Raw genomic sequence first — 25713 nt, 5'->3', positions numbered from 1 at the left:
ACGCAAATAAACCATTGTGTCTGTAAGCCTGTCTCAACCCCCTTTTGGGAGCATACAGAAAAGTGTTCTGTCATTTTCACAAGAAAAATGCCATTTAATGCAAACTAGACCTAGGAGAGGTCTTACACTGTAAGTGTCCCAGCTTCCCGGACAGCCAGCCTGCAGTATCTGTGCTCCCCTGCACATCAGATCAACTGGATATCACTACAAGGATAAAAGGTTGTCTAACGGCTGTGAATTATGAGTATGAACAAACCTTACTGATACTAAAAAGCAACACACTATAAACTTCTGATAGAATGGGAACTACTATCTGAAATAATAATAAAAAATATATAGTCTTATTGCCATTTCAAGATGGCATTGACAATTTACATAAACCCAGTATCGCTTCACAATAAGAAACACCCATACAAGGGGGTGGGGCAGGGGAGGAAGGTTTACATTTTAGACATCTGAAAATCCAGTTAAAGGCATGGGGGAAGGCTTTTTTTAAAAAAAAATTAAAGGACAACTTTTTAAAAAGGACAAAGATCACACTACTAGGTGCATGCAAAACATGTAAAATGCAGACTGGGGTTAAATTCTGCTCCTGTTTGCTTAAATAAGGCTCTGATTTCAGTAGGGTTACAAAAGAACAGGGAACTCAGCATAAATACATTCATAGAATCAGAGAACAAGTCAAGTTCAGATTCATTACAGTGTAAGTCAGTACACAAATAAAACTTCAGTTATTAAGTTATATTAAAAATTCTGTTGTAGCCAATTTGGATACCAGACACATTTGTTTAGAGTTTGTTTACATCCTGGAATAATACAATTTATGTCTTCATATTAGTATGCACAAACATACCTGCCAAAGAACTCCAGTTACCCATCAATTAATTTCTGTTAACTATCCTAAGTGCTGAAAGCCCCTGAGCGATGATAAAGGAAGTCAGCGTCTTACAAACACCTGAAACAAGCTGCGACCAGATGCACATTGAGCAATTCCAATCTATCGCAAGATCTGTAAAAGATCCAAGAATATCTGCCCTTGAACTCTCAGTATTTTAGTCCAGACAGGTTTGGTTTCCATTTCCTTATCACAAGAAATACAGAGGTAAAACACAAGGCTAGCAGTTTTATTCACAAACAGCACTGACCACTAACAATTCAGACAAGTTCAACAGGTTGCTGTCCCCACATCTGGCAAAAGGCTCCACACGTTTAATAACCACAGTGATTTTCTGGTTTAGCTGTGCTGAAAATTAGTTTGTACCAGGTCAAAAATGCTTGAAAGGAATCAAGAAAACTCTTTTTAGGCGCTTGTAATTGGCTAGATAAATACGTACCTAAGTTTCTACACTCCTGGTCTGATATTCAGTGAGTGCAGGCATCCAATTAATTATTTTTATGCTAAGGGCAGAAAAATGTGGATGTTTCCCAAACTGTGCATACCAGATACAGTACATGTGCATAAATACTTATGCTCAGAAATCTGTAACTTTCACTCTTGCTACAGAGGTTGAAGTATAGTAATACTGTAAGTGAATAAATATCTAAGTACCTGTGAACACTCTAACTCACTCCCAGGCTGACCTAGTTCTTCGGTAAATAAGCTTTTTCAAGCTGTTACTCTTTTGAGAGTCCAGGCCTTAGAAATACTTTAAATATACAGTGTTCTCCTTAAACTTAATTTTATTGCAAAAATACATGGAGTGCATGGCCTGTATTTCTGGAATCTAGGCAGTTTGTGCTACACAGCAACTCAAATGTGAATCTCCCCTCTCTTTTTATCTTTAATTAAAGGAAAACCCGAAAGATCTGACAAACAAAGAGAAAGCAAAACCCACACGAAAGCAAACATAACATTTGAAAAAAGAAACACAGCAGAAAACAGCCAGCCAATCTGGAACACGGCGGAATGTTCAAAAAAGAGAAATTAAGATCTCAAACATTAGAAACTTAATTATTCAAGTACTTCATTAGCACACTTTCATCTTAACTTTGTTAATCATCAAATAAACTTGGCAGCAAACTCCCAATACTAAACTGAGGTATGTAATATTACTGTAGCTCATTCAAGGAATAAAATTATCACTAATCTCACTCTTAAATACATATGGCTCCCAACTACCTTGAGTCACATTGTAACCATCATTATAAAAAGTTCCACACAGTTTACAAGAGATTTTGGTGATTAGTGGTGTAGGGAAGTTATGAAACTCAGTATAAACTCAGATCATCAACATCATCCTTGGTGGATAACAGTCATTGCGCAAACTTTCTTTGCACTTTCAAATCTGCTTAGCATCATAAAGGGGGGGGGAGGGGGTGGAATAAATTCAATCCATGACGTACACAGAATTATGCTTTTTTATACTTTATATTTCTTTTCTGAATCTGAAAAATTCAACCCATTTTCTCCCAAACTCCCCCTGCCTCCAGCAAGACATCCCAATTCCTAACCTTCCACAGAAATCACATCTGGTGTTTAGAAAACCTGGCGATGTGTGTCCTGCTTCTAGTCCCACACCACAAACCCAAAAGACAGTCCTCCATCACAGATTCCTGCCCTACCTAGCCAGTATGTTATTAGCCCTGCACTGCTACTTCTTGATTGCTTCTTTCTTTCTCATAAAAATGTGGGGAAGGTGCATTGTTTAATACACTAAATGTCATGGATGTGGATGTACACTAATGCCCCAAACTTACTTTTATTACAGATATGGAAAATACTGAACATGCATTCAGTTTCTGTTCACCCACAAGACTCTGAACAAGCAGACCTCATCGCTCTGTTAGGGGTGGTGTGCGAGGGGAAAAAACTATGATCCAGCAGAGGAACTTAAACAGGAGTCACATTATGCATTTCTTAAGAAACACATCTACAGAAAGTATTTTCAGGATATCTGCAGAAGACCTATCTTTCAAACTACCTTTCTGGACAAGCAAGAGTGGCTACAACGCATATGCATACTTCTTCCTCAAAATGCCAAACTGTTTTCCTCCAAGCCTGCTGGATGCCAGCTATACAGGAGCCACAGGAGTACACTGCAAGATCTCAGTTCACCTTGCAGGAAACAGTTCTTTGTTAGTGCTTTCCCAGAGCAAACCTACAACAAACACCTAACACTGCAGAGCAAGGAGTTGCATGTATTGTATGAATGCACGGTTTCAAGTATAACTTCAACGATGCACACACTCTCAAATGTTTAGATGTGAGCCAGCTTCCCATCCCAGGGTTTCGATAAGCGACCACTTCATCATCACTGCATCATCTGTGCTCCCTCCTCCCCCACGCAACCTACAAGAGGAAGAATGCCAGAGCTCCAAGCAAGCAATGAAGTCATGAAGTCAGCCCGTGTCTGACAAACACCCATGGCAGCAGAAAGATCACGGTTTTTCACACTATAGTGAGAAAAAAAAAAATACTGCAATAGCATGGCTAGTCAAGCAGCAGTGAAGAGAAGGGACAGTCATCTCCTGTCGAAAAGGGTGTCTGTTATTCTGAGCAATTTCTGACAAGTCATCCATAAATTTAGAAAGTTACATTAAGCATTCTTATGTGCATCATCATATTTCTGAAAACAGAAGCCTGGATCTTTTAATTCTTTATCTCTGGCAAGGCCTTCAGTAAGTAAACAGACCATCACTTCATACTTTCTGTGTCTATCAATCCCTACAACATGGAGACATTTAACTAATACAAATATTAAATTGTACTTAAACACATCCTCTATCTAGTGATAACTATCAAAATAATAAACCTTAGAATATTTAAACAAACCAAGGTCAATGAAAAACTGCAAAGATAATTCTCTGCAATCATTCAAGTACCATGCCTCCAGCTCAAAGGACTTTTAAGTATCTTTTTCAATTTAAGCATAAGGCTTGGTTAAATCAAGACTTCTGCTAGTTACCTAATACTCAAAGACTTGCTTCCAATAATTAGGTCTGTCTTAGAGGAAAAAAAGTCACACACTCTTCTAAGTGATAGTATCCTTTCTGCGTATTTCTTGTGTCCTCAATCCCCCTCTCCCGATCATCTTCCTTTACTGCATTTGTGGCTGCAATGCCAGAGCCAAACGCCCATGCAAAATCAGTTCATCTGCATTGAAATGGACATTTCAACAAAATACAGACTTGGAGAAACTGAGGTGTAGAAAGCTTTGGATATTTGGTGGAAACATGCTGAATCAGTGCTGAAGCTGGAAACCAGAAGCAGGGCTTTGGTAGAGGACTGATCTAGACACCCCTGGATCTAGACACCCTTGATACAGATCTGCAAGTCAGAAACATCTTGCTCCCTCCTTTTAATTTCTAACTCTATCACAGATGCAGTGAACTATTTAGAGGCTGCAAGATGGTAAGGAACTTAAATGATCTCTCCCATCAGGAAAGCATGCTGCTTCCCCACCTCAGGAATGCAAACACCACAGCTGGAAGGAACACTACCAGTTTTGCAACCTCTTGGCAAGACAGGAAAATGATACAACTCAAGTTTTAATTCAACAGTAAATAATGCATCTTATTCTTGCATCTGTTCTCAACTCTCAGAACAAATGCTATCACAAGGGCATCAAGATTCGTGTTTCTCAGGAACACTTTTAGGTGGACCACTTATAACAGCTAAAACAAAACTTCTATTCAGATACTCACATCAGGCTCTACACCCGAATATCTTGGCTATTAATAACAGAGCAAACGCAAATATCCAATTGTAAGCTCAGCACTTACTACCCTACTTGGAACTCTACCTCTAACCTGAATTTTTAAGTATTCATCCTAATTGTTTAAATTGGGTTAACAGTAGTAATGCTGCAGAAACAAAGCTTTAGATTAATACACCCATAAATGAGAAACTAGTAAGGAAATACTGACACAAATGCTGACCTCTATCTTTTTCAATACGTAATTCAAAGAAAAAACAAAACCCAACTTCCATTTCAGGTTAGTTTTTCACGCAGAAAGTCAATTTACAACCATCCATCAAACCAAGCTCAAACATCTCATTTCATCCTAGCACCGTAATACAGCAGGATAAGAAGACTGTATCAACAGGCAAAAAAATTAGCAATGTCGTTCTGATTGGTCTAGTTGCTACAGCACTTCTTGCACAATTGCAGTCAATCAGGCAGAGGAGAAACATCTGGGATCTGTCTGTTACCTGCACATCACATCTATTAAATATGCACTTTTTCTAATGTTCTCTTAAAGAGCTTTTAGAAACAAATTTGTTTTAAGCCATTAAAGCTGAAGTTACATATCAGACACCATTGTCCTACAAATGTATCTCTGTTGAGAATTACCAAAGTAAAGCTCTGGATTCTTCATCAAAGCTTCCTCCTTGCCCAAACCTCCAAAACACCCAGAGACTGCCAAAATAAAATAAAGTCATTACAGAGCAGCTGCTTCCAATACTTTAAGACTTATTTGAACAACTTAAAAGTTCTGGTTAACCAACTTCTAATTTTACAGTGTTTTATGTAGGATCTAAGACTTGTTAAGATATTGCAGATTAAGTATTTAGATACAGTATTTTCTTTATGCTATGCACAATGCCATCTACTGAATTGCTATGCTCTAGCATCAACAGTAGTAAAGCAGGACCTGATGCATATTAGAGCAGTCATACCCTCAAAAAAGTTTAAAATAGCTATAGGGAAATTTTAATAGCTGTTCTTAAGCTTTCTGCACGTAAATCTCCCTGCTCTAGCCCATTATTGGTCAATGAGTTCAGGTTTCATTGGGAGTTTTCTTCAGCGTGATACTGACTACACGCAGAATTGAGATCACAGAGGTTGATATCACCTGTGGCAAGGGCAAGAATTTTGATTCCAACCTCAATGAAGTCAGAATACACACACACACACACTGACTCTTACTTGGGAAATACACTGAGATTCTCGATTACAGACTACAAAACCCGTGGTCTACTCAAATTAAAACTGAAAACCAACAAAAACCCAAACTCAATGCACCCAGCTCCAGCAATACACTTCCACTCCATTTCTCATAACTCGAATATCTTTAGGTGTTTGAACTAAAATTCTGCTATCCAATCACTCTCATTTGCTATACACAACTTTACCAAAGATTGTCAGCCCCAAATAAAAAGTTTTAGAAGTTGGGCAGTGCTGGATTCCTACAAAAACAAGGTTCTGGAACACCACACTATAACAATATGACAGGAAAGAGAATATTTTTGACGTACACACTTTGTATGAGGCTATAAACACTGCAGGAGTAAGCCACAAGCTATGATCATTATTTAAAACTATTCCACCTTCAAACAGAGCTCATGCACATATTTGCTTCTACATCAAGTCTCAAATCTCACCAGAATGTAAATGGGCACTCCAAACAGTAGTTTCCATAGATGCAGTGAAGGTCCACAAAGAGCAGCGTCTGGGTTGCCTGCTATACAAACCTGGAGAGTAAGAGAGCTTCTAACAGCAGTAGAGCTCCAACCATTTTCCATTTACAGTCATGGAAGCTGTCCATTCATCTGAATGGGAGAATATGCGTGCCACTCATTTTTGTACAAAATTCTTAAAGAACATGGAAATTTCTGCATTCTGTCACTCCTCGAGGAAATCTGATACTGAGCAACACCTGCATGCAATGTGCATCCCAATGAAGAAGTCATAAAGAGCCAGCTGCCCTTTATTTAAAATGCTCTTTGCATTTTTTAAATAAAAAACTTGCCATACATTCTTTTGAGAGAAGCAGAACTGTCAGGAATCCCACAGCCACAGAATTCAACATCATCTCCAGAACCGTAAGCATCAATAAAGCCTGGGCATCGTGTTGATAAGAACCACACTTGTATTGAAAATGAGGTCGAGAATACTGCACGATTACAATCACAGAGACAAGGATTTCAAAGACACGCCTTCTTGCAATAGAACAAGCTTGGATTTTTAAAAATACAATCATCATGTACAGCAAAATATGTGGCCATAAGACCAGCCTTAAACTAAGGCCTTGTTTACACAATTTCTGCACTGTCAGGAAGTATTTTGGCTGGGAATGTAATTTTTCTTCCAAATCAATTAAATATTTGCAGTTCTGACTGTGAAAAGAGATATATACCACCTTTGTATTGATAAGGGTATAACATATTCCCACAGGGAAAAGGAATAAGAGAGTACCTTTATATTGATACAACATTTTCCTCAAGTGTAGAAGCTAATATAGCTTTCATTACTCGGTCAAGTTAAAGTGCAGTATGACTTTTTTCTACTTTATAGACAAGGCCTATGTTTAACAAGCACCAAAACACTTCAGAGTATTTGCAAGATCAGACTACTGAGCTCTACTTTTTGTACGGTCCTCACAGAGTCATAGAGAACACCGAACATCTAAATACATTCAAACCTCTTGATTAGACCCATGCTATGGTTTCTGAAATGCTTCACTGTTTCACCGAACACACTTTTTTGGCAAGAACTAGAATGTATCTACAAAAAACCCCAGCATAATCCAGAACGTACCAGGCTGCCTTCAGCTGCTCTGCTAGGCTGAGAAATACTGGACTTTTATGTGCCGCCGTGTGCTACGAACACCCATTTTTGCATTATTCCTCAATCACAACACAGGCAGGAGGGAAACAGGAGGCATTAGAAAACATGAAGAATCTGCTATCTGTTGGGCAGAACAGAATAAATACCTGCTTTTATTAAGCACAATGAGTTCCTGTCAATAAACTGACCTAGAGCAAGGCCTGTTGGGTGCTAAAAAATATATAATCCCAGTGAATTTAAGGCAAAATTGAACCATAGGAATAGCTGAGATGTAAATTTATGGCATTATTTTTTTAAAAACTTCAGACATGAAGTGTTTTTAAACTGCAGACATTGCAGCAGTCAAGCTCTCTTAGTTTTCAATGCAGTATTTTTGTTAAAAGAAAGCCCTACTATTAATAAGCATTATTCCTCTGCCCATTTAACATGCAAGTCCTTGAGGAGCTGGATTCTAACTAATTTTTAGAAATTTCTGGAAGATCAGCTGCAAAGGGGTTTTCAGTTTCTATTTAAAAATGAGGGGTTGGATCAATTTGTCTTGTTATATGAAGGCCTCAAGGAGAAGTTGAGGGACCATCACTCCGGTTGCCTTCTCCAACCCTCTTTGTTTTTAACTGCGATTGTATCAGTCTGATACAACCTGACTGATTGTATCAGAAGGATACATGTCAGCTCAGAAGAAGAGATACATTCAATACTTAGGTATATAATCTTTTCCAGACTTTTAGTAGATACCGGATGTTGCTAAAGTATTCAATTTTCAACTAAATCACAAGTTTATAATTTTCATCTAAATCACTGGGATTTCAGTACATAGAATTAAACTAATACTAAACACTGTTTGCTGAAGCAGAATTTTTTCCTACTTAAAACCAGAAATGATCACATTCACAGTAGGAATCATGGCAGTTAGTTTTCAGTGCCTGATTAAAAAACCCGTTTATGCATCATTGTTCAATTATTGTTTTCACGTTGTAAAATAATTTCTAGTCTTCTTGGCATGGGATAGGATGGGGGGGGGGGGGGGAGAAAAAGGAAAAAAATGTTACAGGATTTGTGTGCTAATCTTTAAAGAAGGGGCTAAGAAAGGTAAACAAACTCTTTAGAAGCTCCAAATGACAGAAGGTACAGGTGTCCTCCCACCCCAATGCCCCTGCAAACCAGAATTGAAATAATGCCCTGGTGCATAATTTTGAAGAGTTACAATGCAATGAGATTAAAATCTTAAATTTTATAAATAACCGATCTTTAGAATTTTACCCCAATAAACCATGCTGTTCCCAGTAAGGAATCTCACAGATTGGCCTAATCTTACAAGGCCTTTTGCATTGAAGACACACTACCTTCCTAAGCTACCTACTGAATACAGCGTTCCACTCACATGCTGGCATCACATAGCATCAGGACCTAAACACAAATGAAAAACTGTATTAAAAGTGACTAAATATTAGATAAAATAGAAATCTCGTGGTTTGCTTTTTCTTTTTTTTTTTTAAACACTGTCCTTAGCTAAATTGAGCCCCCCTCCCCCTGCCTTTCACTTCTATTAAGATATACTATACATCAGGATCAACAGCCTATGTGAAAGTTAGTGTTTCATGTAATACATAAAAGCGCACAAAGTTGTTTTCTAAAAAACAGCATTTGTATTAAAATTCTTAAAATGGATAGACATCTCTTAAATGCATGTCTGGAATTAAAATGACAGTTGTTAGGATTTTCTTGGTACATCACAACGGTAAAACTTCCTTCTTTGCTGGCTGGAGGTACATCCCACAACAAAATCAAAGGAAAAAAGAAGAAAAAAAAAAAAAAAAAAAGCGCCCCCCCCCCCCCCAAAATCCCAAAAGGCTAAATTCTTGTAAATTTGAAGTAAATGAAACCCGAACTTGCAAGACATGGAAATAACAGTTAAAAGGCTCAGATGGAAATAAGAAATAAATTCCACTAACAATAGGCCCTTTTGTCCTGGCTTGTTCGGAATGATTACTGCAAGGAAACTGTTAAGTAGTTTTTGGAGTAGTAGATAATGGGATTCTGTGGAGCTTTCACAGGTTGGCACCGGCTGGAACAGCTGAGTTTTGAAGGCACTCTATAGACACAGGGTTGCTGTTGGCCCTGCATCACATATAGGAAGTCTTTGCACTTTAGAGCTAGTCATCAAAATCAGTTATTGCCAACCTAAAGAAAAAAACCCTCGGAACAAAAACACCACCGCTCCCACCCGCTGAAGAAAAGTTAAAATAAAACCGAAATCACACAGGCACGCACACCTAAAAAATTGTGCAGATCTGTAACATTTTCACAGCTGATTTAAAAAAAAAAAAACACAGAAACAAAACAAAAACAAAACAAAAACAAAAAAACCAAAACAGGAAAAAAACAACACGCTACCACTCTCCTGCAAACTCCCATCCGATACAGCAGGTAAACAAAATAGAAAATTATTTCACGAATCATCAGCAGACACTTTCTGGCACCCCACACTGTATTGGCATCAGTGTTTTAAGTTAAAGTCCCAGTTCCGATGTGCAATTCTCCGGGCCGGGCGCCCTGGCGCAGCCGCCCCACTTTGCATAGAGATCCCGGGGCTGGGCGCGGGGCGCTGCGGGCCCGGGAGCAGCGGGGTCGGGCGCAGCGGGCGCGGAGCGGAGCGGGCAGGGCGCCGCGCTGGGCTCCTCCGGCGGGCAGGGGCCGCTCCTCGGGCAGGCTTTCCCCGCCGTGCCTGCCCGGCAGCGGCCCGCGGCAGACACTGACAGGAAATATGCAACGACCAACACTGGACGAAACGTACATGCCGAAAAAAGCCACATTTCCAACACGATTTTTTTTTTCTTTTTACGATTCTTGTCTTTTGTGTGTGTGAGTGTCTCTGGCGGCTGCCCGGGGCAGCGCCCGCCCCGCGGCTCGCGCCGGCCGGGACGCGGAGCGGCTCCCGCCGTGTCCCCGCCGAGCCCCGGCCCGCCGCCGCCCTCAGAGGATGGCGCAGGAGGAGCAGCACTGCTCGTCCCCGTTGGGCTGCGAGGCGTAGTTCATCTGCCTGACGATCTCCGCGAAGAGCTCGTCCACCGAGGCTTTGTTTTTGGCCGAGGTCTCCATGAAGGGGCAGCTCCACTCCTCAGCCAGGGCTTTGCCCTCCCCGAAGGAGACCTCCCGCTCGCCCTCCAGGTCCACCTTGTTGCCCACCAGGATCATGGGCACCCTCTCGTACCTCTTCACCCGGATGATCTGGTCCCGCATGGGCTTGATGTCCTGGAAGCTCTGCTGGTTCACCAGGCTGTAGACCAGGATGAAGCCCTGCCCGTTCTTGATGTAGAGGTCCCGCATGGAGGCGAACTGCTCGGTGCCCGCCGTGTCCAGGATCTCCAGCACCGACGGCGAGGAGTCCACCTCGATCTCCTTGCGGTAGAAGTCCTCGATGGTGGGGTCATACTTCTCGATGAAGGAGCCCGTCACGAACTGGACGGTGAGGGCGGACTTGCCCACGCCGCCCGAGCCCAGCACCACCACCTTGTACTCCCGCATGGCTCCCAGCGCGCCGCCTCCCTCGCCTCCCGCTCGGGGCTACCGCTTCCCTCCCGCCCTCACGGCGGGCGGAGAGAGGGGAGGAGAGGGGGGAAGGAGGGGCGCGGGGAAGGGGCGGCCGCGCCTCACGGAGCCGTGCCGTGCCGGCCCCGGCGCCGGGCAGCGCCGCGCCCCAGGGGCGGGCACTGGGTCCTGCGCGGCGGCGGCTGCGCGGGGAGGCGGTGGCCGCCGCCGAGGGAGGAGAAGGAGGAAGAGGAGGCGGAAGAGGAGGAGAAAGGCGAGCGCGGCGCTGCCGCTACCGGCCCCGGCCCGGCGGCGGGACGGCGCTGCCGCGGCCCATGGCGCCCTGCGGCCCGCCGCGGCCCGCCCCGGCCCATTGGCTCCGGCCCCGCCGCCGGCCGCCCCCATTGGCTCCCCGGCGGCGGGCAGCCGCGCGCGCAGCGCCCCGCCCCGCCCGTTAGACCCCGGCGCCGCTCGCCTCAGGCAGTGGGTTCCCCTTCCCCCCCCCCCGGGCCTCCTCCAGGCAGCGGGTTTCCCCCCACAGGTAGCCGCGCTGCCGCGGCGCGCAAACGGGACAAGGGCGGCGGGAGCGGCAGCCCCCTGCCCCCTTATCGGTGGAGGGCCCGGTTATCTCCTCGCTGCTGGTCCTCCCGCCCTATCGGCCCTCGCCAGGGGACAAGGCACCCCTCGCAGCCTGTGCTGGGGCAGCTGCCATGCCTCCTGCTGTTCGGCGACCGCCCGCCCTCATGCCCCCAAGGGGAGCCGCTGCCGCAGCTCCTCGCACCCCGTACGGAACGGCCGGGCCGCGCTGGGCCCCCCGAGCACCCCCCGCGGCTCCCCAGCCCCTCTGCCCGGCTGGCTCCGGGGGCCGAAGGTGCCCGCTCCCCGCCGGGGTGCACCGGCCCCAGTGGGGGAGGCCCCTTCACCCACCGGGGCTCCTCAGGAGCTGGCTGGTCTCTCTGCCGCCCGCCCCGGCCAGAGCAGCCCCCGAGCTGGGCGGCCGTGGCCATGGCGGCTCCTGAGGAGCCTCTCTCGGGTTGCACCAGCTTCGGTGTCGTCCCTGTCCGCCTGCAGTCGGGACCGGCCGCTCCCTCAGGCTGAAGACGTGGTAATTGCGAGCTGCTGCTGCTGTTTGCATTTGGTGGCCCCGCACGGGAGTGTGGCCTGGTGGGGCTGGAGTCACGGGGACTGGCTACTTGCCACTGTTTGTAGAAGTCGTTCCTTGGACTTTCTATCAATCAGACATTCCTTTCAAGAAAATACCTTTAGTTATTTCGGCACACTCTGGCCTTTGGTTTATATCTTACTCAGTTTTTTACAATCCTCAGTGTTTATTCAAGTAGTTGTGGCATTTAGGTCCTTTCTACAACACCTAGTTCAGAAACCCAATTTAAACGCAATACTTGAGGAAACAGGCTATGGTAGACGAAGGCAAAAGGATTTGAAATAAGTTTCATAAGCAACGTTCTGTTAATCCCTGAACAGTTCTCGCAGAGACTAAATTCCACTTAAATTATTTTTGCTAGAATTCCTGGTGAAGGCTTCGCTTTGCTGCATCTAGCTGTACTGCATCCCTGTGGCCATCTGGTGAGTACTGCATCTCCATGGGTTCTCTGGTGATCCTGTCTTCAGGAGCTTAAACTAAACCCCTCTGCTATTGCTTGTGTAACTCTTTGCAAATGAAGCCTCTCCTGAGGAACACAAAAGTTGCATTCCAGCAGCCCTGCTGTGGAGTGGGCAACTGTTTAAACAACTTCCTTAAATACGTTGTGTGTCTGAAACCCGGCACTCGCTGTATTCACCTTGTAAATATAAGTCATGCCTTGCTGCTGTTGAGAGTCCCGAGGTGGGATGTTGGTCTGCCAGGCCTCCACCCGGTTTCTCCCAGGTGCACAGTCTTCTCGCTCACCTGCAAACTTTGTCAGCTGCAGGCTGAGCCTGAGCTCCTTCAGGGTGCTGCACAGATCAGTCTGGAGATCGATCAGATATTTTATCTTATATTGAATCCTGGGAGCTGGGCCTTGACTGTATCTCTGTTCTAGACTCTGCCTGCTAACCACATTACTCTTAACTTGTGGCAAACTTGTAGGATGTCTTTTTTCCAGTGCAGTACTATAGTTCTTTGAAAAAGTGAAAAAACTCACCCCTAGGAGTACTTCCAACCTCCTGTTCTGCGAATGAGTTGCCTCTCAATGACTGCTCAACTCGTGCATAGACATGCATAGATGTTGGGCTGGGAAACAAAATAACCAAGCTCACTATGAGGCTTCCAAGTCCTTTCCCCACCTCTTCCTGTTGCTCAGCTGGCTGTCCCTCTGGTTCCCCCTTCTAGAAGCACTCCAGAGGCAGAGCTAGCACATCACCCGCTGACAGCGCACTCTTGCCTTCATGTAAGCCAGCCAAAAACGGTCATCAGGCAGCAAGTGCTTGCAAAGTTATCTTTAAAAACAGCTATAAAAAATGGTTGAAAGGCTACGGTATCACTGCAAAAATATTTAATTTTCTTGTTCTGCTGACACACTTTGCTTACGTTACTCTAAGGTTTTGGGTACAATGTGGATTTGCTTGCCTTCACCACCTCTATAGCAAGCCCACAGGTAAATTACTTCTATTGCACTTTCCCCTGACATGGCAGTAGTGGATTTTGCAAAGATCAGACAACTGTAATGTTGGTTTAAATGCATTCTATTTAATCCAAATTTGCTGTTGAATTGTGTTGTGGGTGGTTGTTGGTTTTTTTTCCCCAGTGACAGAATAAAATTACTCTCTATTTTTTTCATTTTACATTATGCTATTAATTGCTGCTATTTCTGAAGAAGGAAATGTATCCTGTTCAAAGTAACAAATGATCTTCAGCCTGTTAAGTGTGGAGTATTATTTCTGAAGTCTCAGTCCTCTACTACATACATTAATTTAATCTCTCTTGTTATCAGCCAGCTCTAGGCAATTAGTTAGTCTGCAGTGCTGCTTTTAGGAATTTGGAGTCTGTGAAATAATAGCAAGGAGTCTGTGGGAAGTAACTAAAAGAAGCAAGTCTGTGCACGGCTACAGACTGCTAAGGGGATGTGTGAGTTGAAAGGCTGAAAATGCCCAGCTAAGGTTTTAGACATTTAAATTAAATAAATCACAGGAGTGTGCAGCATGTAATTTTTGAGCACACATTATATTGGGTTGTTGTACTTCATGATCAGTACTGTAGTTTAGATTCTCTCAGGAATAAATGAAAATTGTCCTGAAACAAGCTCTGTTTGGGCAACATGAAGCATTGCAATGCAGCAGAATCCAGGCAGAATATAATTATCAGAAAGCTGGCTGTATGTATTTGATTTTCAAAATGATCAAGTATGTTTTAAAAACAATTTCAAAATTATTTGATACTATCTTAAAAATGTCAAAAATAATTTGAAAAGCATAAATTTGGTTATGGAGAAGTTTACAGTACAGTATTTACATATATAACTAGCTTTTATGGTGTTGAGTAACCCTGCTTGTTCAGTAAAACTTTTCATACAAACTAAGATTTTTTTTCTTTGCATAGTTTAGAAAGATCAAATCATTAGCTGCTTCTGTTGTAGTGGCTTTTGTCCATACAAGTATCAGCATTGTAGAACTATAAAAGCAGCGTGCTATTGGTTTGGGGATTTTTTTCCTTAAAAAATGTATTTCACTTATAGGCAAAGAATAAACTTAAGTGTAGTTTAACTCAGTAACACGTCTGATACCTGAAACTTCAGTGCTGTGAAAGCTTGTCAGTCTGGTGACAAGATTTAGTGCTATAAAAATATGTAAAGACGTTCTGGTGTTACTGAAGGGGCCTTCTAACCAGCTCTTCTGGTACCTCTTTAAAGAGGCATAGCCAAAGTACTTACAGCTATGGGATTAACTCCCAGCCAAGGTCAGTGTTAGTGAAGGGATGTATAGCCTCCTGAGATCTGATTAAATACTGCTGAGCTTACTTAGAATGAGTATTTTATAGAAAAACTGTGCTATACCTGAGGAACAGAAAAATGATGTGAGGAGAAGGCTAAGTTGCAGCATATGTCCTGCGTAGCATTTGTATGCTTCCGAGTTTTAGAAGGCCTGAGCTCTGTAAATGAAACAGCTAAAATCTGTAGGAAATGCATGTCTTTGATTAAAAAAGACTTTGACAATATGTGGAGAACTAGGTGAGTGTGCGAATGCATCTGAAATCTGAAACTGCAGGGGAAAGAGATTATTGCCTTCATTCAGATTTTTCTGGCTTCTGTTAGTGACTACTTTTTTAGAATAGTTTTTATTAATACATGGAAAGTTCTTGTGACTGTGAAAGAGACTATTCTGAGATTGTGGTGTTCTGCCATGTACTAGCTAGGCACAGTGTTAATGGAATTTGAAGGCTACAAATAATACTAAATGTCTGTCATAATTTGGCATTCAAGTTTTATAAGATAAAAGTGATTTTAATAGTAATTTCATAACATATATTTATGCAATGCCTTTAATTTCAACATGAAGATGCAGTTCCATACACTTTTTGCTCTTCTTTCTTCTATGGCAATGGGACTTGATATCCTTCTTTGCTCTCACTTGTACAGCAACAGTGTTTAGTTCCACGGTGTAAATGGGCCCTACAGCAACCAAGGGATCTGTGACAAGAATAGGTCCTTCTGCTGTGGGTTCTGTTTAACTGCTTACAGGCTGCTGGGGCCAAATGCAAAGAGCTGAATGGTGAATTGATCCTCAACTTTAGCAGAACTGAAGGGTCCGAAAATGTCTTAATTTAGTACTGCTGCTGAGAAAATCCTGAGGGAAATCAGTCTAAGAATACTGCATGCAGGTGTTTCACTTCCTAATATCTGCAATGTTTCCTGGATATAACAGAGGTATGTTACAATTCACTTGAGTTTTTATGACTTAAATGGTTCATAATCCAATATAAAACAGTTGAACAGAGAAGATTCAGAATCATTTGGGGAAGAGCTGCTGTTCTGTCACTCCCATACTGTTAGTAAGTGACATTAATATTAACAGTAAACCTTAAGGTAAAGAGAGAATAATTACTGAGGGAAACTAAGATGATAAGACAATCTGAAATAATTTGAAGTACAGAATCGCACTTTTTTCTGGCATCTGGAGAATTTTTTCAATGTTTATTCATTTTGAATATATGAAATTGAGCAAGATTTCTTGGCCTGAATTAGTTCTTAATTCAGTGGTATACAAAGAAGTCTTTGTTTTGTATTCACTTGCAGGATAATTTAGGTTGGTTTGGGGTTTCTTTGGGGGTTGAGGAAGGAGATGACAACAAAATTTGAAGGATTTGCATGTTAAAGTATTTGCAGGTTTTAATAGCTGCTTGATAAACAGTAGTGGTTTTAGGATTTTGTACTTTGTGGATATTTGATCAATAAAACCTCGCTGCTTCAATAGTAGCTATGAGTGGGTTTAGTTATATTTGTCACAATAGCATCTAATAATATTGGCATTGACGTTTAGTGTTTCTTGTTCTGAAACAATGACTTTAGTTTTCCTTATTTCATTTGGGTTGCTCCTATTGAATAGCATTGGTGCATTCAGCACTGCACAAGGCAGAGACTCAGCCCTCGGCCCTAAAAATTTGATGGCAAGCTTTAACCAAAAATCAGCAAGAAACATTTATGTGGTGGGTATAAATTCGTTTTAAGAATAACTGAAAGCGGCTGACTACTTTTGAAAATCTTTCCACATCCCAGCAATGTTGGGTTGAAGATCTCTGTCCTCCTATCTTTACTTCTCCTATTTCATCCTTCCTTTTTTGCCATACCAGTAACCCTAAATACTGATGAGAAGGTAATGAAATATATTGCTACAATAAAGTATTCTGCTCTCATGTTCTGCCCAGAGAGCTGTGCAAAAAAGCTGGATGTTTTTGTGTCCAGGTTACATGGTTGTTTATAAAAGTGCACTTGTTTTCCTATGGTCTATATTATGGAAGATTCCTGTTTGAGAGAAAAGACCTTTCAAAATTCTTCGTCAAAATAATCTGGCATTGCAACAGTATTTAAATGTAATAATTAACTTGTCTGCACCTTGAGTTTTTCTTGATAATTCTGTATGTGAATACATATCTGAAACATGACTCCCTAATGTCTGTTTATTTTAATCCAATGGCATTAGCTATTCTTATTCTAGAATCAAAATGTCTACATACAGAGTTAAATGAGATAGTCAATTAGGGTAATTCCATGGGTAGACTAGTTTTATTTTAAGTGAAACTGTTCCATCTGCTCAACACCCAGATAATCAGAAAGAAGCTGATAAGACAAATTACTAAGTGACGCAGGCCAAAGGTACTCCTTAATGCTGTAATTGGATATGTTTGTAGTATGAGTTGGTTTCTCCCCTGACTCAACCACCTGAACAGTTTCCCTTTTGCCAGCTACTTACTGAGTAGGAACTGATTTATGCAGAGTCATCCTTTTCCTGCCTTCCTTGTATTAGCAAGTCTAGTGTGCATGTCTTTGGGGAATGCAGCCCCACTGTGACTTCCCTCTGCAAAAACCTTCTCAAATGCAAAATACCCAGGTTTCATTTTTCAGGAAATAACAGCAGCTGCTGGTAGGTGTAGATATTGAAGGGGGGGAGGGGGGAGGGAAGGAAAAAAGGTGGCACACAGAGAAGAAAAAGTTCATTATTTCCATCAAAAGTCCCGCCAGAGATCTTATCGGTATTGAAAAAATAGCCTGTGCTGCCAGATTTTATTACATATCATCTCACTTGAGATGATGGAATGTCACTTTATTTTTCTTTATAAAGAATGTGTTCAATGGCATGTTTATATCCAACTCATAGATGTGATGTTTATAGTCAAAATATGCATAATTGTCAAAATTCAGGTCTATTTCTACCTTCTTTATTAGTTACCAATTTACCACAGTAGCAGTTTACATCACAGGCAATGAAGCTTAGGATTTTAGGTAAGCATACGAAACAGAGAACACTTTATTTGTTACTGTGTGTGGCAGTCAAGTTGTGTGTAGGTGTAGTGAAACAGCTTTTGGAACTGTAAATGTAATCTTGATAGCACTTGCATGGAAACAGTGCTATTGTATGTTAATGAAAATTGTATAATCAGCATGAAGTGAAACCAGTGACTAATTCAAAAAATAAATTTCCTGTCTGCAGCAAAAGCCCTTTTGTAGAAGAATGCCTTTTTCTTCATTGACCCATGACATTATATCACATTGCAGTATTGACTCAGCTGGCAGCAGCCTTCAGGTACAGCAAAAAATTATAATTTGGAGAGTTTTCACTCCAAGTTAATTCCTCCATCTCCTGACCAGGAGCAAAGAGCTTTGCCTGACAAGAATTTTCTGTCAAGTGGCAGCAAGGAATGAAAACTTTCCCCTGTGATCTTATCATATTTTGTAAGTGAGACGGGAGGTTTCCAGAAGTGCTAAAGAAGAAAATGTGGTGTTTGCAGGCCACTAGGTTTTGGCCTTCTGTGTAAGGAATCACTGTAAAACACAGCCTTTGGTCTCAGATTGGTGGCATAAAATTGTGGTTGGAAGTATAGGTAGTTATTAAGGTCTGGGGATTTTTCCCTAACTAATAACGAGAGAAACAAACACATTCTTATTTTAAAAAAATGGGAGTAAATCTGTGGAAAGGAATCTCCTAGATAAAACCAGAGTTGTATTCAGTTTCTTTTTCATTGCCTGTAATTCCCATGAACATTATGGAGTGATAGGTGAATCCAGCAAACCAGGGAGTCCATAGCTGTTATGTACGTAATGTGGAACTGGTGTGAAGAAGGGGCCTGTAGATGGGAGAGGCAAGTGAACCTGTTTCTGCCGTGTACCAGAACAAGAGAAATAAAAATGCTTATTCATCAACAAGAAAAAGTGAATTAAACATAGTGAAAACACATGAAAGGTTTTAATTTTTAGAGGAGTTTATTTTCAACGGACAGCATGGAATTTCCCCCTAGAACATAATTTAATCCAAGTACCTGTTGAACAGTGTTTTGCAGTAAATTTTTACTAACCCTAAGAGCAAGCAAGAAATTAATAGCTGCTAGAGCTCGCTTTCTTCTAGTTCAAATTACAGTGATGACATCTGTCAAGGTGAACTCTTTCCATTTCCTGACATTAGTTCTCTTAGTGTATTTTTAAAAACAGTGTGGACAATATATCCACTGCTGGATTCAGATGGAGCACCTGATGACTCTATCATCCCCAGCTGAAATTTTCTGCATTCACAGTTTGCCCTGCATCACGAGCTGTATGACAGCTCCCTAGGCTACTTCAGAGCTAGCCAGGTTAGCCCAAAAGGCCCTTGTCAGTTAAAACCAAGAGAGCTGACCTTGCACTGAGCTACAAGAAGGTTGTCCGCAGCTGCCTTTTTTTTTTTTTTTTTTTTTTTGCCAGCTTTCTTGTGGCCTGTAGTGTAGATTCTGTTGTAAGAGGAATGGAGGAAGCTGAGCCTTAAGTCACAGTAGGGGTCTGCAAAGTCAGTATATTTAAACCCGAAGTCTCCTTTTTTGCCACTTGATACTAAGTGCTGTGAACACTTATATTAGCTACAAAGGGGAGATGCTGAGTTAGGAACGTTGGCTGCAACAAAACAAACCATGTTGAGTTATGGAAAAACTTTGCTTATTCAGCCTCCAGGGATATTTGTATAAATTCAGATCTTACCTGACGGGTTAATGCGGGTTTGCTGACTGTCTTATCGTTCTCTGTCCTGCATTGTCATATTTTGTCCTTTAGGCTTGTGAGCCAAATTGGTTAATACTGAAGGAGACTTAAAATAGCATTTCTCTGATGGTAGCGGCTGTAAAAGACAGGCTGCAGTTTGTGTATCCAGGTTTAAAAAGGCTCACGTGGCAATCAATGAACAGTCAAAGGTTTAAAACCAAATAAATGTACAGAGTGACCATCAAGGCCTTTTGCCTGCTTCTGTTTTTGAGCTGTGCAAGAGAAAGTTGTTGCACAAACATGTTTTGATGTCTGTCTGATTCTCTCTCTACATGATTTTTTTTTTTCCCAGGAATAATGATATTACAGACTTGCAGAAGCTCACAAAAGTTGCACCCATCTTTAGGCACTTGGTCCAAACTCATAAAATATTTACAGTATGGCCCTTCGGGAAGCTAAGCATCTGTAGGTCTCATGTAGGCAGGCAAGCCACAGATCCATCAGCCTCACCCTGACTGAGTCCTTTAAGACACAAGAGAAAAGAAATTAAACTTGACAAAAGGGACCACCTGCTCAACTGAGCTTTATTTTGTAGTACATAGGCAGACTGCAAGGTCAGCAAATCTCTGCAAGCTCTGTGGCCATATGGGCAATGGCAGTTTATGAAACAACTGTGCCAGATTTGGCAGCCTTGATGATGACCACGTCACATGGCAGGTCAGTGAAAGCCATTTCGGTGCCTGAATTATACAGCTGAAACATTTCAGTTTTATAATTTCACTTTTCAGTCATCGGAGAGGAATATGTATGACAAGATTTTAGGAAAAGTGGTGTCATTTTGGCTCTGAAACTTACACTGTTCTTTATGTAGTATATATGATTCCGATGTAACCAGCAGAGACCTTTTGCTACATCTTGGGTAACTGAAAATACTCGATCTTAAATTTGATTGTTATTCTTTATATGTGTGTGTAGACTTGTATTTGGGTATTTTGCAGTCATTTTGGGGTAAACCAATCAACAAAGAAGGTAAGTGGGTTTTTTAGAGAAAATCAAGACCCATATTAGGCTCAGACTGAAGTAAGTTACTTGTAGCCTCTGTAGCCTTCGAATCTCTTGAAGTCCTCTATTTCAACAAAGTGCCATGTTTTCTGATTGTTTTAAAAGGGTTGCTGCTTACAGCTTAGTTGTTTCTGGCTGGTCAAGGCTGTAGGGATCGTTGTGGCTGACCGCTCATTGTGTCACCAGCCTAAGTACTGTTTCATCTCCCAGGCCTTCAGCTGCTGGGCCAGATTAACGTAAATGTGGTAGCAAACCGACTTTTGCAACACCTGGCCTCTGCAGATAACCCCACCCAGCCTGACTTCAGGCCAAGTCACGGCACAAACAACCTCTGTTGTATTGACACGACCTCATGAGAATGAACAGATAAGACAAAATGATGTTGATACTACTTGATCTGTAAGCCGTGTTCGATATTGTCAGCCAGGGCAGTCAGGAATGCTGATGTGACCACAAGCCCTTGGAGAATTTGTTTGAAGGCTGGCTATCATCTCGGCCTGTCAGGACACTGACTACTCCCTTAGGGCTTCGTCCCCATGACAGCTCTGGGCTGGCAGACTCCTTGCCCTGTCAAGGAGGCCCACCACTTTTGAGTTTTAAGGAGGCCTTTCTGCATACCACAGCCCATAACAGCAACAATAAATGCAAAACATTATCGCTCACTGAATGTAGATTCTATTTCTGTATACTTTATTTTGTCATAACTATTTCCAGTAAGGAGATACCACTGGAGCACCAATGGCAGTTTATCAGTGTAACTGCCTTCATCGGTGTCACTGTACTGCTCAGAGTGCACCAGTAAAACACATCCCAAGCTAGTGCTGTCATGTGAGAAAAATATACTGGAAAGACCAGACTAAAATTGCTTCAAATGTGAATTGATTCTGTTGGTAATCCATCACTGAACAAGTGCGAGGGACCTGCAGGAGGCTCATAGAGACAGATCCCGTGGTTCTTTGTCAAGTGGATTGTGACTTACCTGGAAATCATGTCTGAATAAAAGTACAGTAACGTGGTATCAGGAGCCAATCATTAGTAAACAGGGAAAAAAACACCAAGTTACTTTATTTACAAGAAGCATATTTCCTGGGATAGAATTTAATTCTACTTGTTTGTCCCACTAGCTAACAGCAAACAAGGTCCTAGGATCTGTTCCAATTAATCTAATGCTTCTGTTCATTTTGGCCAGTTCTTGATTGCTCAAAGATTCCTCAAAGGTGAACTTTGAGGGTCTTGTACAATCAATGAAACAGATGTGGCATTTTTACACTATAAGCAAAACAAAATGTCAAGGTGTTCAGTTTCAGTTTTCTTCTGTACTTCAGGGTTTTTTGCTTTTTTGCTTCATTTCACCCTACTAGTGAAGCTGCAGGCTACTTCACCCTATAAGCAGATTATTTTTGTGTAATGGTAAACTAAAAATGAAAACTAGATACAGCATTAAAGATGGCATACAAGGCACAAATATTTGTCAGTTATCCAGTTTATCAAAAACTCTTCAAATTCCACTTCTGTTCTCCAGAGTGCTGACAACCAACTTGTATAATTGGCAAATTTTGCATTTGGACTTCTGGTGTTCAGGGTATTAATAAAAATACAAATTGCATAACAAACCTTTTGGTACATCTTCCAGTTTTATGGCAGACTATTGATAACTACTCTGAATACAAGACGATTATATATATATATATCATATATATATATCAACATTGTTTTCTTACTGGAAACAGGGGATGTGGGAAAAGCTTTTCTACAGTTAAAAATACATCAGATCCACTTTTAATGAATGGCCACTTCTTCAGACAAAAATGGAAACTACACTGTGATGTGGTTTGGTCATATTTATGTCTGGATTCACATGAGAAGTTTCTTAACAGGTCGTTATCTTCTAGATGCTTTCACAGGCTGTTTAATGAAGTGTTGTAGTATTCAGCCAGGTACGCTGATACGGAGGTGACTGACTAATGCAAATATGTATGTAAGAGTCAGCTTTGATTTCATCGTTAACTAGTGCCTTAGTATCTATCTGTCTTTGTACAGTAAACAACATATTTCATGGTTTACATCAGATTGAATCCTTCTGCTAATATAAACAAATACATTCATGAGAACAGGAAAGTAAACTCTGTGGGACATTCATGGCTGCAGTGACAAATCAAACAGTCTTTTATTGTTGGGTTTTTGTAAACTAAACCATCCAGCACTGTAGTGCGTAGCACCTAAAGCAAGAACAGTTTGTAGTCTGCACAGCCTGGAGAATTGTTTGGAGGAGAGTTTGGGATCTCGTGATTGCTGGGATCTGGAAGGAATGGGCCAGTTCTCTGCATTGTGAACTCTTTCTGCACTGTCATTGCTTAAAATAATGATTTTAAAGCTCCCTTAGTCTTCCTGAGTAAAGGCTCTCATATGAAGAGACTTCCCTCACCTGGGAAGGACCGCTGTGGGAGACTGTCAAAGAAGGGGTAAAAAAACAAACCAAAACAACTTCTCATTTAGTTTCTCGGTTAACTAGAAGCAGAAGTGTCTGTGATCCTTACTCCACATGTGACTGGTCTGGGCATTTCCCTCTGGCTGCGGTGAGCTCTGGTGTTTGCGGAAGGCGCTGCCCTGACTCTTCTGGCACAGCTCACCCAGCTGGCTGATGTGGTAAGGCTTGATAGCAGGACAAAGGCTTTTTAGGGAGTGCAGTTACCGGTGTTCAGCGTGAGTCGTATTTGCTCTCTGTCTGGCAGATTCATACCTGTTGTGAGTGCGGCAATGTCAGCACCTGGGTGCTGTGATTAATGGCCTATAAATACCACCCCGAAAGCGTGAGTCATGCCTCCTGTGTGGAACTGAAAGCCATTTCTGGGGCTCCAGGGAGTGGAGGGAAGGGGAGAGCACCTAACACCTGGGACATTTTATAAGGTGTGGTGCTGACTCAGGCTAGCTACAACCAAATCTTATTATTTTCCTGACCAATAAACAAAATTAACCAGTAACAGCAACAAAACTCCACGCCTTAAACAGCACAAAGTGGCCATCTGCCATACCATGTCAGATCACTGAGCCCCAAACCTAACATCCTGACTCTGCAGGAGGGTACAGCTTGGAGCTGTAGGGGTTGGGAACCACCACAGCAATGCAGTTAGCTCCTGCAGTAACAAGCGTGGTGAGAATATCTCAGTGCACTGATAAAGGTGTGACCTGTGGCTTTGGATAGCTTTACATTTATATGGAGATCTGTGTTGGTTCTCAGCATGTGGTTATCAAGATCAGTTGTGAAAAGATTGACATCTATTAATAAATCGGTTGCATTTAAACTAAGTCTGCTTACCACTAGCACTGATACAAGAGGTTAGTAGATGCTATTACAAAATCAGATCATCCTACAAGAGGCACTGTGCAGAGGGGAAGAGTCACAGCTGCAAACTGTGCTGCAATGCATGAGGAGAGGATAGGGTTCTTCCCCCTGTGCTTGGCCATACTCGGTGGGTAAAACCGCAGTTGCTGTTGCCTCCACACAGTCTGGTGCTCTCTTGATCCAAAGACCTGGGTTGGTTTTCTAGATGGATCTATGGAGAATGGCCAAAGCTGGGGCAAATTCCTTGCAACTTCTTTGCCACTCACATGTCAGTGGAGAAAAAGCATCACCAGGGAAGACAAAAATGGGATTTCTGTTTTAGTGACAAACATCACTGATCTGAATGATTAAAAAAACGCTATCCAAATGACAAATTTGTTAAAAGCTAATTCTCTTCCTTTATATGTAACACAGCCATTTATTCCCATCATCAGTAGAAACCTTATAGAAGCTATAATTATATATAATTAACTTTTCTCGCTCTTTTTTTTTTTTTTGAACCAAATACCTAAAACCCTGTGATCTCAGAAAAACAAGCTGTGTTAGAAGGGAAGAGCAGAACATAGAATCAGTTATAGTCTATTCTTGCTAATGAGTGTGCTGCACAGAAAATATACCTGAGTTTTGCTTAACTTGAAAAAGAGCAGAGGCTCCAACAAGAAATATCCAGGATATTAACTTTACTGTTATATGGTGAATAAGTGTATGGGCTATTTCATAGTCATGGTTACAATATGTGAGGCACTTGAGAATTCACACGGTTAAATTCACTGGTGCTGTAAATAGCATTCTGGTGAGCCTGTGCTCTTCTATTCCACGTAAGAGAAGGACTGAGGCTTTGGTGTGAGGGGACGTGTCTGAAGGTAACATTGACTCACGTAAGACATTTTAAAAGAGAAGTAAGATTATGGCTGTAAAAATTAGGTAACACTCTCAAATTCCTCATCTTCTGATTGCTATAGGGACAAAAGTAATTTACATTTTTAATGGTATGGACTCTACTTAGACTGTACCAGTAAGGGAATATTTTAAGGGGATTGACAGTAGTTCCTGGAGAGAGAAAAGCTGCATGCTGTGCCTGTCCTGGCCATGGGATGGGTGCTCGGTTATGAAGTTGCCTCTGGATCCAAATGCTTTTTTCACTGATGTGACAATAAAAGCTGTGCAAAGAAACAGAGAAATGCTGCAGTTTCAATGCAAATGTATTTCTGAGCAAAATTAAAGTTGAGGAATGCAAGTTTGCAACACTGGTAATGTTGAGCTTTATGGGCAAAACCAAATTTATATCTGTTTGATCCTTTGAGTTGTGAGATCTGCTAAGATTTTGGTTACAGAGACCAAATGAATGCTTGTTGTAATGGTATTCCTAAGCCATGGCAATCATAGTATGGCTAAAGCCCCACTATCATTCACTCAGTACGTTTACAACATTAGATAAACCTTGTCTTGTCTTTGGAGAGCCATTATCTTCACACTTCCCTGTCTGATCATGTGTCCATCCTCACTACATTAAATCCAGTTTAGACTGCAGGGTTCCCAGGACAGGAGTGTGCTGTTGCAAATGCATCTGTCTGTATGCCAGTGTGCGTGCACATCCATACCGCACCCGCCGACA

At 41.9% G+C, this 25713-nt stretch overlaps 2 protein-coding genes across 2 annotated transcripts in view; one reads left to right on the top strand and one right to left on the bottom strand.

Annotated features, from left to right (window-relative positions):
* Window positions 1-1103: 1103 nt before the first annotated feature.
* RAP2B (RAP2B, member of RAS oncogene family) lies at window positions 1104-11448 on the bottom strand. Its single transcript, XM_056358951.1, has one exon. The coding sequence runs from the start codon at window positions 11034-11036 to the stop codon at window positions 10485-10487; it is 552 nt and encodes a 183-aa protein (XP_056214926.1). The 5' UTR covers window positions 11037-11448; the 3' UTR covers window positions 1104-10484.
* LOC130158249 (collagen alpha-1(I) chain-like) overlaps window positions 11375-25713 on the top strand; it is a 77469-nt gene continuing 63130 nt past the window's right edge. Inside the window, exons 1-2 of the mRNA XM_056358848.1 lie at window positions 11375-11379; window positions 11520-12652. Of these exons, the coding sequence (XP_056214823.1) occupies window positions 11375-11379; window positions 11520-12486 (972 nt within the window). The 3' untranslated portion in view covers window positions 12487-12652. The remainder of the gene's footprint in view (window positions 11380-11519; window positions 12653-25713) is intronic.

Source organism: Falco biarmicus, chromosome 13 (genome assembly GCF_023638135.1).
Source record: "Falco biarmicus isolate bFalBia1 chromosome 13, bFalBia1.pri, whole genome shotgun sequence".
Classification (NCBI taxonomy): domain Eukaryota; kingdom Metazoa; phylum Chordata; class Aves; order Falconiformes; family Falconidae; genus Falco; species Falco biarmicus.
The sequence above is the reverse complement of the archived record's forward strand: the minus strand, read 5'-3'. Positions and strand labels throughout refer to the sequence as shown.

Excerpts from the sequence above, each read along its gene's own strand:
- RAP2B (XM_056358951.1), bottom strand. The coding sequence starts at position 11,036 with ATGCGGGAGTACAAGGTGGTGGTGCTGGGCTCGGGCGGCGTGGGCAAG.